The sequence below is a fragment of the Dermacentor variabilis genome, chromosome 4, assembly GCF_050947875.1.
Source record: "Dermacentor variabilis isolate Ectoservices chromosome 4, ASM5094787v1, whole genome shotgun sequence".
Taxonomy (NCBI): domain Eukaryota; kingdom Metazoa; phylum Arthropoda; class Arachnida; order Ixodida; family Ixodidae; genus Dermacentor; species Dermacentor variabilis.
In genome coordinates, this window is record NC_134571.1 from 18,798,818 (window position 1) to 18,812,533 (window position 13,716).

The 13,716-nt window shown below is 44.6% G+C and overlaps 1 protein-coding gene across 1 annotated transcript in view; it reads right to left on the reverse strand.

Annotated features, from left to right (window-relative positions):
* Positions 1-13,716, reverse strand: part of Cand1 (Cullin-associated and neddylation-dissociated 1) — a 100,432-nt gene that overhangs the window by 37,589 nt on the left and 49,127 nt on the right. Inside the window, exons 13-18 of the mRNA XM_075688251.1 lie at positions 10,661-10,778; positions 9,531-9,662; positions 2,055-2,188; positions 1,652-1,737; positions 483-597; positions 26-111 (exon numbers count right to left, since the gene is read on the reverse strand). Of these exons, the coding sequence (XP_075544366.1) occupies positions 26-111; positions 483-597; positions 1,652-1,737; positions 2,055-2,188; positions 9,531-9,662; positions 10,661-10,778 (671 nt within the window). The remainder of the gene's footprint in view (positions 1-25; positions 112-482; positions 598-1,651; positions 1,738-2,054; positions 2,189-9,530; positions 9,663-10,660; positions 10,779-13,716) is intronic.

Below are 13,716 nucleotides of genomic sequence, written 5' to 3' on the forward strand. Positions count from 1 at the left end.
CTTGAACTTGAATGTCTCTACTTACATGCAGCAGCTCCTTGAAGCCTAGACCCGGCAGGCTCAGGGAAACAAGTGCCCGGAGGAACTCCAGCATGGCATTTAATGCACCACCTGAAATATTGCACACTAACTACAAATTTTGCAGTATGCCACCACAAGGATCTCCCTACGAGTAGTGTAGAAAATCAATCAAGGCAAAGATGAGCGAGCAATAGTTTACAGCATAATAATTAATGACAATCACCCATACTTAACAATGTCCCATACAATAGGGTCCTTCCTTGAAGAGAACAACTAACTGGTGATCAATGCATTGTAACTGCAATATTACCGTGAATATGTCCCAGAAAATTGGCTAATATGATACATTAGGCAGACGGCCAAGCATAATAAATAATAATCTACATGCAGAAAGGCTATGAATATTTTCATGTGCCAAAAATAAAACTGGCTGAGAACATAACAGAGGAAGCAAACATCACCCTGCAGCAGAGGCGATCGCACCAAGACCAAAATCTCAGGCAAAATGGCACAGGGCACCAAAGACAGAGACTGCTGGTGCACCTTAGAGATGGACGTCAGCAAGTTCAGCGTCAACTGCAGAAAAAGACATACTTTCTCAAGAAAAGCTGTCGTTTGTCAGGTACAATTAGCAAGAAATATAATGGTACACTCTGGCAGCAATTTACGGCAAGAAGAAAGCAATGTGTAAAGCATAAAACTAGCCACATAAAGATACACTCTGGCAGCAATTTAAGGCAAGAAGAAAACAATGTGTAAACCATAAAACTAGAAAGTGAATTCAAACTGATTGGTATTGAAGAGTTTCAAAGAAAACTTAAATGAAAAGTAGACAGGCTCACAAGAAGGCGGAGGGAGACTTCAAGTGCTGAACAGTGGCTGAAAAAAGGATGCCTCAGTCCGAAGTCAACATTTTGACGATGCGACTCCTCTTTGTCAGGGTCATGAATTTTGTTGAAATGTTGGCTCCAAGCTGAGACTTCCCTTATGCGGCCACTGTTGGTCACAAATGAGAAGTGGCACACTACTTATCAACAAACATTTAAATTGAAATTAAATTAACCCAGAAATATTCAGCTTGCGCAGCATAAAAATGCATGTGTTCCTTTTCCACCAGACATGTTTTAGAAAATCCCTGCTACAGGCTTCATGCAACCAATGAGAGACTAGCCAATTGCTTTGTTCAATATGCTGACAAACAGTACATACGTGTGCACTTTGTTGGCTCATTAAACTCATGCAGATCTCTTTTTTTCAGAGAGAATAAACAGACATGTGCACACCACATTTCACTTTGTGCAAACTGCACGAGCACAAAAGTGAAAATTGTTGCAGAAATATATAATGGTAAGAAGAAGCAAAAGAAAGTGAAGTACTCTGCCGGAAAAGAAATGCAAATGGCACTGCCTCCTTGAAGTGTGCTTCTCTGGGAAAGTAAGCTCCAGAGATAAAATGCAAAACAGGTACTGTAAATCTTAATGCAGTGCAGGTGTGAATCAATTATCAATGTGAAACTCAAACCACGTTTCTTGCTCAGTCATTCAATGTGAAGCCCAATTCCATATATCAAAGAACATGTTTTGTGTCTATTTAGAGGAATAGTAAAAGGATGACTTCAGTTCCAACCAACCTGCGAGATGTGGAGGTCTGTTTCGTTGATCAGTGCTGGAAGCTCTTGCATAACAGTAGCCACCATATCCTGAGAGAGATAGGTGCCTGCACGATAATCAAAGATCAACTCACAAAAAAATGCATATTCTGCATTTCTGTCTATCCTCCTAGTAATTTGCTTATCACGTAACAACAAAATTATGAGCATGGAATGAGAATGTTTGATGAACATCAAATTAAGGCATTTGTGCAGTTTTTTTTTATTGCTTATTTCTTTCAGAAGCGACTTGCCATTTAACAAATCAAGTGAAAAACGAAAAGGAACTACCAATTAAAAATACATGTTTGAACTAACATTCTGCTGCCCACAGATTTATGTGAACATAATGGCATTTGGCTGAAAACCCAAAGAAGAAGCTTACTGTAGTTCCGCACAAGCGTATCCAGCAGGGTCAACGATGCCAGTTTCAGGGCCCGCTGGTTCTTGCGGAGAAAGGTTGCCAAGGCGAGAACACACTCACACAGTATTGGACTGAGGTCTATGCGCAGGGGCGATCTGCATAAAATCACCAAGGCCACTGTGGATCAGAGAACACTAATATCTTTGAGCGCACAAAATGTTGGCTGACATGGCTTTTAACGAGTGCTTGCTGTTAGCTAAGAGAGCTTGTGCTTTGAATCCAACTGGAAGCCTTGTTTTCAACTTCATACAATGTGCTGCTTCAGCCAATAATGTTTCCTGCAAAAATTACTAGAGGGAACTCTGACGCTAGCCTTGACAAGAGCTGCAAGTACTATGGCATATGGCAGTTCAGATATGGTGCACTTGAATGGGACTGCGTGTCGTCAATATAGCAAAACAATGGGAGAATCGGGGGTTGTTTTTGAGATGACGCACAAGACGGGTGCTGCTATTGACCAGTGTGTGCCTAGCGCATTAAATTTGAATATGTTGTGCAAGACTTTCTGCATTTATAAACTAAAACTCTCTCAAAACACAAAAGTTACAGTTGAACTCACTTATAGCAATATTCAAGTGCCACAAAAATTCCATTGTTATAACTGATAATCGTTAAAACCGGGTCGCATGAAAAAATCAAAATAGGGGGATGGGAGAGCTGATGTGAGAAAACTATAATGGGGGGGAGGCCAGTGCCTCTCCCCAGCACCTTGCTCTATCCGGCTGCTTTAACTGCTTCCTGGGTGCTCCGATCGCGTGTAACAAGCCGTGGCTGTTGGCATTAAAAAATGGCATGGCTATAACAACTGCAAAGAGGGGTCATGGGTGGCAAGCAATATGCGAGCACCGCCGAGGCATCACTTTAGTGTCACCAAAAAGCACCTTTTAAATATTGCGGGAAGGCTGCCATGGCAGCCTGTCAGCTTGAGAAATCCAGAAGAAACGCTGAGGCGAGATCGCCACAAGCATCTTGCCACATACTTCTCACTGGCTTGCACGAAAAAAACCCTATGTCCGTCAGCCTTGCATCCTTTACGTGAAGCTTGCCGACATCCTTCTCCATAGGCATCGAGATGCTCCACGTACTACAGCAGAAGGTTCCTCGCGAAAACGAAGCCCCGGAGGGACTGAATTATCTGCAGGGCCTCCTGTAAGCACAATGTTGAGGCAGCCTGCCCTACCGCATCATCGCTGCCGTCGTCGCCATCGCTATCTGATGCAAGCATGTTCACGACGATTGCCTCATCGATTAGAAGCATTTAATTTCGAAATCTGCAGCCGTGCGCTTTCTTTCCCCCAGCAACATCGTGCATTGCCGATGATCAGCAGGCGGATCAGCCATCTTCCATTTCGGCGGCAAGTCAAACAAGGCTGAGAAACCGCGTGGCCAGGAATGATTTCGACGCAACCAACAAAGATGAATGCGAGCGATCAAGGGGGGACGTGGCTTTGAAACCAACTTCCTTACTTTTTCATGAATTTTGATGAAGATTGGCACAAATGTTTAGAATGTCTCCCTGATGCTTCCATGAAAGTTTCAGAGCGATATCTAGAGCATATTTTATTGAATTTTAATTACGAGAATTTTTCTCCCTCGAACTTTCTGGAGAGCCTGGGGAACATAAAAGATGCAATAGAAGGCTTCTTAAGTACTGACTGCATAGCTAAATGCGTGCTGAAAGTCGTAACATTCTTCTTTTTTTTTTTTCCGCAACACAATTTTTTTGGACGGCCATTTTTTCTGTTACCTTCGCATCAAGCACACTTTCGGGGTAGCCAATATCCATATCGTCAAATTACGAAGGGTCAAGATAAGAAGCGAGATGGTCTGCACTGTAGCCCAAGGAACGTGACAAAAAAAAAAAAACAGAGTCAAAATATGTGAAATGGTATCAAAGAAATCAGCTCCAGAAACTGGGCAGAAAGGCCAAAAAAAAAAAAAAACAGTTTTGAGAAAACATCTCTCAAAGTTTCATGTTCTCTTCAGTTCTCTAAAAGGCACCAAATTTGTAGTCTTTGGGGTATTTTGTGATGTAGAGCTTTTTCTACATGTGGCCTCTGGTCTGGTGTGCCTTCGTCCCTCACCCCCCCCCCTTTTTTTTTGTATGGCATTCTTTGCTGTGCTCAACAAAGAGCATGGTGCCTGGGTTTCAAACCAAGTGCAGTGCAGAACTCTGTGTGGGCATGAATATAGTTCCAGTGTTGTACCTGCAGGCTGCCTGATTGATAGCAGTCTCCAGTACAATCAGTAAGGCTTTTTTTTTTTTTTTTTTTTTTGTAGAACTGACCATGTTACTGAATGAAGGCGCTTAGTGTCAGCAGCCTTCCAAGACATCTTCACCTGACGATGGCCATGGAACTCTTAATGAAGGGGTGGTATAATGGTTATTGTTACGAGCTATCGTGACAATATGATAATAGATTAAGTGTGCAATATGCTTAGTTGCGGGTCCGAGGTGCCGATGCGCACAATACCTAGTGGCACAGTCTAAGGTGCCGACGCGAGAAATGCCTAGTCTCGGGCTCGAGAGGAGTCGACATTCGATGCGCTTATTCGCGCAGTCCGTGGTGCCGACACGCGAAATGGCTAGATGCGGGCTAAGGAGTCGACGCTCGATGTACTTGGTCGCGCAGTCGGAGGCACTGATGCACAAAATGCTTAGGCTTGGGTCCGAGATGTCCGCGCACGATGTGCTTGATCGCCGAGTCAGAGACTCCTATGCGCAAAATGCTTAGCCGCGGCACGAGGATTGCGTGCGCGATGTGCTTGGTCCCGAATTCCGAAACACCGAGTGCTGAAAGGCTTAGCTGCATGTCCAAGGATTCCGAGTGCGAATCTTGGTGGCGAAGACCGGTTCGCCGATGCTCGGAATGCTTAGCCGCGGGTGTGAGATGTCCACAGGCGTAGGGATCGGCCACGCTATTGCGATGTCCACGTAGCGCCTGTTCTGACACTTTTCTTTTAAGCACTTATAGTGCGCAAAACAAACAGGGACGAAGAAAAGGAGCAACACAAGGACAAGCGCTTATCCTTGTGTTGCTCCTTTTCTTCGTACCTGTTTGTTTTGCGCACCAGAAGTGTTTTAAAAAGTGAATCTGTTCCAACTAGGCCGACTCGCAATTATGCTTCATTTTGACACGTCGTGATTATGGCTAGTGGAGACTTTTAAGCTCGCGAGGTACAAAGAGCCAAGCAGACGACGCGAGCGCCAGACCAATGGCGAACTGCACTGGAGTCACGTGAGAGGCGCCGCCAATCGCAGACTCTGGCACGACCTTCAATTATTTGCTTTTTGTGTGCTTGCTCCTGTATAGAGGAGATAGCTGAAGCGGCAAATTTGAAGACGGAGAAATGCGCTTTCCAACTAGACCAAGATGGCGGCGCTCAGTTGCACCGTTCCAGAGATATCATGGCTTGAAAAAACACTGTTCTTTCTTGACTTCCGCGAAATTTTTCGCCACCGTGGCTGATAAAACAAATTTTTTAGAGCACATCTACGTGGCTTATAGTGATGATATTTCAGAATCAGATAGAAAAAGAGTTATAGAAACTAAAAATGTGATTTTCAAAAAAAAAATTTTTTTTGGCCATTTTTCGTGATACGAAAGCCGCGTCCCCCATTAAGCTGTTTGCAGAACTGCACTGAATGAGCGGCCAGCGAGCAACATGCGAGCAATCTGCGAAGAGTGCAGTTGGCGCGGTCCATTCGTGTTTTGGAGGGTGCAGTGTCATAGAGCTATGGGCACAGCCCATTCGTATTCAGAGGGGTGGAAGGGCAACAAGAGAGAGGTGCGCAGAGATGGCTGGAAAATGAGCACATGGCAGCTGTTGGAGCAGCGGCGCATTGTGCAGTGGCTTAAATTTATCTTTTTTTTTTTTCCCCCAAGGATTTCGCATTTCACTATCTTTTGGCTCGGACACCCAGCAGCCAGACTTCATTGTTATAACCGATATCGTGTTAAAACCGGTATTGTTATAAGTAGGTTTGACTGTATTATAATTTGCAAGAAATAAATAATACAAACTGTTAGGATACATCAATAATGCCATCTAAATTTGCACATTTCCTATCACAGATTATGCAGTGTTCCTAACCTTCTGCTCATCGTTTCAGTTGCAGAAGACAAACATTCATATGCTCGTTCCATTCAGTCGCACGCATATGAGGTCTGTTAGAAAAGTATCCAACCTTTTTCTTTTTTTTTCTTTTTTTTTTTTTTTTTTTTTGAGAACACCTGATGGATATGAAACAAGCACACTTGCGTCAGCCGACCTTGAACCTCCGTGCGCATGCGCGAATTTTTTCCCACCTGCTAATAGCATTAGTCACTGAGACACAGCGTTTGGGTGAGGTAGTGCGCAGTGCTCTCGTCGGTTTTTTATTGGAAGGAAAATGGAGCGACTGGAGCACTGCTACTGCATCAAATTTTGCCAGAAACTGGGCGACAGCCAAGTGGAAACCATTCAGAAGATTCAGACGGCTCTCGGTGACGACGCTATGAGCAGCACAAAGATTAAAGAGTGGTACAACCGGTTTAAAGACGGCCGCACATTGGTGGAGAGCGAGCCATGCTCCGGTCGGCCATCAACATGCCGAAATGACCAGGTCATTGCCGAAGTGAACGCTCTGGTGATGCAGGACCGTCATGTGACTATCCGAGAAATTGCAAAAGAGGTGGTCATTAACACTTTTTCTGCACATTCCATTATGACCAAAGATTTGGCCATGAAGAGAGTTGCGATGAAACTCGTGCCGAAGCTGCTCACGGTGGAGCAAAAGCAACTTCGTGCTGAATTCTCACAGGATATGCGGGATTCCACAAACAGTGACCCCGACTTCATGAACACCATAATCACTGGTAACGAGTCTTGGGTGTACGGGTACGACCCGGAAACCAATCCCAGTCGTCACAGCGGAAGCAGTCTACGTCACCAAGATCAAAGAAAGCCCGCCAAGTGCACAGCAACGTCAAAGTGATGCTGACTACTTTCTTTGACTCCCGCAGTGTGGTACACCAGGAGTACGCAAAACAATCACAAAAGAGTACTACAGGGATGTCCTCCGTCGCCTACATGATGCAGTGCGGTGCACGAGACCAGAGTTGTGGTCAACAGGAAATTGGCACATCCATCACGACAATGCTCCTGCACACTCCTCGCACTTGATTCAGACCATTTTTAGGGCAGAAAACCAGACTCCTGCAGTTCAACAGGCTCTTTACTCTCCGGATATGGCCCCCTGCGACTTCTGGCTGTTTCCCAAAATCAAGAGGCCATTGAAAAGAGCGCAATTTCAGACAAGAGAGGACATTATTGGCTGCAACGACGGCTGAGCTAAACTCCATTCCGAAAGAGGCCTTCTCAGAATGCTTCCAACAATGGCACCACCGCTGGGAGAAGTGTGTGGAGTCCCAAGGAGACTACATTGAGGGTGATTAGGTTTCCAACGCTCCAGTTATGCCAGTTTTCTTTCTTCGGCCAAAGGTCAGATGCTTTTCTAACAGACCTCGTATATGCATTATCAAAGTATTTCAAAACAAACAAGGATGACAAGACCGGAAGGAGCACTTGCACTGTGCCAGGTGGGTTGCACAGGATTCCTTTCATAATTGCATGAGCCAGATAAGCACTTCCCACGTTTCACCGAAAAAAAAAAAAATAATAATTGTCTGTGATGAATGCAGCCACCATCGTTTGGTCATTTCACCCCAAAAGGACGCCAAAGGGAAAGAATACTACCAGTGTTGCCAATGTGCCCGATCTGAAGAAGCCGTGAATTGTTTTAATCGATATGGAGGAGCCACAATTCACCGAAGAAAAAAAAAAAAAAGACTATTTCGAATCCAGCCTAACAAAAAATGTGTGAACACAGCAAGAAGAACCACAGCAAGCAATTGGCGAGCTCCGCACGGACGTTCATGACATCCACGACAACCAGATGGCTCCGCTTGTCAGCAATGACTACAGGCTGCAGTGAGAGATGACACTGCAGTAGATCGGTGTGCTCCAGCACCTCAGGCCACCATTGCAAAAAGAGCCACATTTTCACCCCCGGACTACACATTACCCTATTTCAGTGAACTGTAGTTCAGCCAGCCTTCAAAACAACTTCGCGGCTTTGCAGACTGATCAACAAATTATCAATGCAACAATTTGTAATGATTATGGATGCATGCAGAAGCATATTGCCTTCATACATTTAAGATAATTGCTCGGAAATTTAGAAAGAATGTGTAGTAACTAAGTGGCAAGAATTCTTGAAGCCAAAAGCACGAAACTTAGACAAGCCCAGATACAGTCAATGTCAGATTTTTAGGACTTCCTAGGGGCCAGGAGAACGTCCGAAAAAATCACGCAGTAAAAAAAATGAATGCATGCCTTTTACTATCCTCAAGGACTCAGATCGATACAGGCGCTTCCGAAATAGCTCTTAAGGCCTACCAGTACACTTAATAGGTGTATTGGTGCTTGCACTGTGACTGGAGATGGCGGGTACATGTGCATATAATTAAGGAATACATACTGTGTCCCGTAACTACTGCCCATTCCCACTTTAGGTATGCTTCACCTCAATGCTTCGCATATGCTTCACCGCGCAACATTGTTGTACTGAGGCAAAGCTGACTTTGGGGAACCGGCATTACATAACATTTCATGCTTTCCGAGCTTTGAAGTCATTGGCGAGGATTACAAAGGCAGAGTCAGAGCTATTGCTGACAGTGGCAAATTCTTTCAATGAAAAACGCGGCACCAAACAGCAAGAAGCTTAACAGCAAACGTCAAAGCAGGTAGGCCTAGCGTTGCCAAGGTTGTTGCTACAGCTGCCAGCAGATCTGCTTGCGAGAGAGGCGGTGAGATAATCAAAATGGTGTCAGTGGTGGCTTCGATAACGCCATTTCGGTCCAGCAGACGTGCCAAAATGTGCAGAAAATCGTGCGGCGAAGGGCATTTGCATTGGAAATTTCAGGTGTTCTTAAACATTGACTTTATGGAGTACGTGGCGGTGCCACGAAGGCGTCAGAATTATCGGGCATGTCCGAAAAATCGGTCATCCAAAAATTCGGTCACTGACAACACACTACACACTATCCATCACTCCCATTGAAGCTGAAAGATCACAGTAATCTGTCATTATATTAATTTCTGTGGGAAACTATACTTCAGCCAACACAAACTATTCAATGTGAGTACAATATTTTTCAAAAAGCATACCGTTACAAGCACTGCAGCTAATTACAAGAGCTCCTTGTAAGGAGGCGTCATGCAGTTTAAAACTGCCACATTCTCCGACTCATATAGGTTTCTAAATACCACACAAATTGACAATATATTGGCTTAATAATATCATTCAAGCGTACAAATGAGGTGAAATGAGCAATTCATAAGTGCTCTTTGCAGAATTTTTCAGAAATTCACAGCAGCAGAGTTATTGCTTACCCAGCCACCTTTGTCAGTGCTTTCACTGTAGTCAGTCGTGTGATCTCGTTACGAAGCCGATCCAGGAAAATGGGCAGGCAGACCGCTAACTCAGCCTGAAGGCAATCACCCAAGTGGCAAAGAATGTGGCCCCTGGAATGAACAGTGCATGCAAGTCCACTAAAAAACTGCAAGAACTAGGCATGGGGAAGGGGGGGGGGTGGGAGTGACCAGGCAACACTGAAGATATGCACTATTTGCCAAACTTGAAGTTATAGCCCAATTAGTATTCGAGGGCTAATTATAGCTAAGATACGAAGGCTAGGAAGTATTTTCACTTTGACAGACAGTTATACGATGTGTGATACTGGCCCCTCTCTATCAATGTAGGGGAAGTTTGGCATGAATTTTGCTCGAATGCTTACTTGTTATGCAATCAATTAAGCTTGGGCCATTCTGTGTAGCAGGCCAGCCATTATGTGCTGACCAAGCCAAGTTGAGTAGAGATTATGAAACTGCAGCAAACACAACAAATGAGACACAAGGCAAAGGTAACAGACAAGCATGCACAACAAACAAGACCTTTGCCTTGTGTCCTGTTTGTTATGCATGCTGCAGTTTCATAATGAATAGTTACCAACTCACCCAACTTTATAGTTACCGACTCAGCCAACTTTCAATACTTTTATAACAAGACGTACTTATACCAATCATGTGCAACAACACTTGCCTCATGCTTAATGCACATGATCACAAAACACAGCTTTTAATATATTTCATAATGCTTAAACTGCACATCCCAAATCAATACAAAGCTTTCGTCAAGCTCAATAACCTATCGAAAACATATGCAATAAGGTACCCTTATACAGGTGTAAGACAAGTTGCAGTATTAGTTCCTCGTGAGCTATGTGAATGAAAAAAGTCCTTTGATACCACAAGGAATCTTGTTACGGCAACCATAGGAAATCAGGCGAAAAGCTGAACGTGACACGAAGGTTCCATTCCACCAAGCTAGCTTTATCTAGTTTATTTACTGCACATTTTATACAATAACATTGGTTTAAATAACGAACAACAGATGCATTCTGCAGCCTAGCTGTCGGGCCCACACACAAGAAAAGCACATGAAAAGGGATTGCTCTGCTTACATGCAAGTGATGGCCCTTTCCTTGACCTCTTGGTCAATGTCGGCTGCCTTTAGCTTCGTCAAGGTGCACTCAAAGATGTCTTTCACGTAAGGCTCGAACCTGAATGAGCTTTCCTGATCTGGAGGTTGAAGGAAGAAAGAAAACCTGTGATCTTCAAAATTTGCAGAAATCATGCAGATGCGGGAGGGGGGGAATGGCACACTTTTGTAGATACTTTGCCCTTACCACACACACTTGTTGCATATATATGCACTTTATTAAAGGGTCCCTGAAACGGTCCAGACAAATTTTGTAGATGCATATGGTACAGCCACAGTAAAACATTCACGCCACAATTTAAGAAAAGCGTCTCATATTAAGAGAGCTACAGATTACAAGTTACCCTCCTCCCTAGCCATGCTTTCTCTCAACTTGTTTGCCGAGTGACCAGGGCTAAGCTCTGCCTTCACCGGCTCCATGTCATGACGTGACGTCATGATGTCTACTTCTGGTTGTCTTGGAGCCAGTGCGCAAAGCCTCTCCAACCTCTCTGCTGGCGGCCTGGCCATCAATCCCCAACGAGAGCTATCCAAGCAGCGTGCACTGCGAGCATTCTGTCGCAGAGCCGAGCATGTCCAGTATTCCGGTAACCACAGGTGAGCTGGGCATCTTGAGAGATAGGGAGAGTCACAAAGCCCCTCCATACTACTACCACTGTGTTGAACAAGCTTTAGCATAGATGTACGTGAGCAACCTGATCCACCTGCATGGTCCAGCCACCTGGCGGAGCAGAGCTTAAACAGCCACACACAGAGCTAATATTGCTGCAACCAAATGAAAGGCACTTTGAACATTTAAAAAGATAACGTGTTCACGATTACACTCCTGCCAAAAATTTACAACAGCTCAAATCACAATACACTTGGTTACTGCTATATTAGCTCTGTGTTTGGTCGAGCTCTGTACCACCGGGTGGCTGCACCATGCAGGCCGTGCACATTTGTACTTCCGTAATACACCCAGTCCACTTGTGCTTGCGTTTACCCGAATACCGGACACGCTAAACTCTATTGTGGTAGTAATCCTTCGGTGTGAAGTGACGGCCACAAACACGTAGATGCTTGTGCCGATCGGATACCAACAGCCTGATGTGCTGCAGCCACTCAGCCCACATGATGCCTTGCAGAGGGACAAGATGTTCAGTGCTAGGCAGTATTGAAGATACATGTGTCCTAGATACTATCTTAGTTACTCTCTGGGTATCTTGTATCTGTATCATGATACATCTGAGAAGACATGTATCACTATCTGTACTTCTGATACATGAAACAATGTATTGTGTATCTTAAGATACAAGATAGAACTATCGTGACAACACCCTGCGAAACTATAAACGTTGGCTGAACTTTGAGTCTCATGATGATACTGCTGCCACTAAACCACCTGAATAAAACTTAAGGCAGCGACATTCTTTTATATTTCCGCCAGAGCCCACCAGCAAGGGCAGGCGATGAGCTCTGCGCACACCTATTGGTGAAGCAAAGTCACGTGGCGGCGCTCACAATGCCTCTTCAAAAACAAGCACGAACGTCTGCTCACAGCCAACTGTTTCTTTATTTTTTTGCTTTAAGTTGCGTTGGTGCCATGACAGTTGCTTGTAGCCACTGTACTTTGTTGTGCACGCCAATGCATGCGACATCTATACGTCACAGATGAGTAGAATATCAAAGGTCATTGCAGCTTTATGTGCTATCTGTATACACGAAGCATTTTTTTGCAGCTTTATGTGCTATATGTATACACGAAGCATCGAAAAAAGACGCTACCAGCGTTGTTGCTGCTGTATACCTTTCCGGTGATCCGATAATGCGTAAACGGTAACATGTTTACAAAGAAGATATAGCGATAATTGCATCATCAAGCTGAGGCCTATTGACGCTCTTGTAATTAAATGGAGATTTCTTCTATCTGCTATCTGCTATCTTCTATCTGCTATCTTCAAGGGTGTTGCACGAAAGCTCGCCGCCTGTCAACGGAGCGCACGTGGTCTGCGGTGGCGGAGTTTGCTATATCCATTTTACATCCAACCCCATTCGAAATAAAAAATTAAAAATGCATGTGATTTTCCAGGTGATATAGGAAGTGTTCAATATACGCAATAATTCAATATATCCATGTTCAATATATCAAGGTTTGACAGTATTATACTTTGAGCAAAAAAGTTAAAATTTTGACATACGAACAGACTAAAAGACAGTTCATTCAAATGAAACAAGGTTGGTCGGAGTCGAGAAATTTTCATCCAAACACTTTTGTGCATACGCATTTGCTGCTGTATTATGTAAATCTATAATAAGAAATTTCCAAATGTACCGAAGTATCTTAAGATACAAAGGTAAATTATCATATCGGATACAATAATTGCATCATGAGGCTTATAGCGCATGAAAAAGACAAGTACGAAAGGGAGACGTGACACACACAGGCGCTAACTTGCAACAATCTTTATTTCGTCCCATACATGTATATATACCCATACATACATATATGTATGGGTTCCTTGCTCGAAATAAAGATTGTTGCAAGTTAGCACCTGTGTATGTCACGTCTCCCTTTCGTCCTTCTCACACGCTATAAGCCTCACGATGTCTTACCAACAAGCCCAAATCACTGCTTTACAGAATAATTGCAGTTGTATCTTCTATCTTGTGGGGATGCGCGACTCTCACGCATCCCCTGATATGCTGTTTTCCCGCACGGCTCGCGTGGCCTGGCGCCCGCGGCGGTCGGAGTGGTACAAGCGCGGTGCGAGAGATGGCGCGAGTGTTGCGTTGCTAACGCCGCCTCACGGCAGGGTTACTTGGGGGCGCAGGGGAGGACGGGCTCGTTTCTTCCCCGGCGGATCGGCGAACGGCGTGGACATCCCGCGCGCCGCCAACCCATGCTTCTGCGAGACCGCATCGCGTGGCCGCCTTGGAATGCGCCACCATTCGCGTGAAAGTACGCGTGAACGACCAGGCGTTGGGATCCAGCGTGGGGCGAACATATTCGCTCGTTTTCCGGTCGCGGTGAGTCGG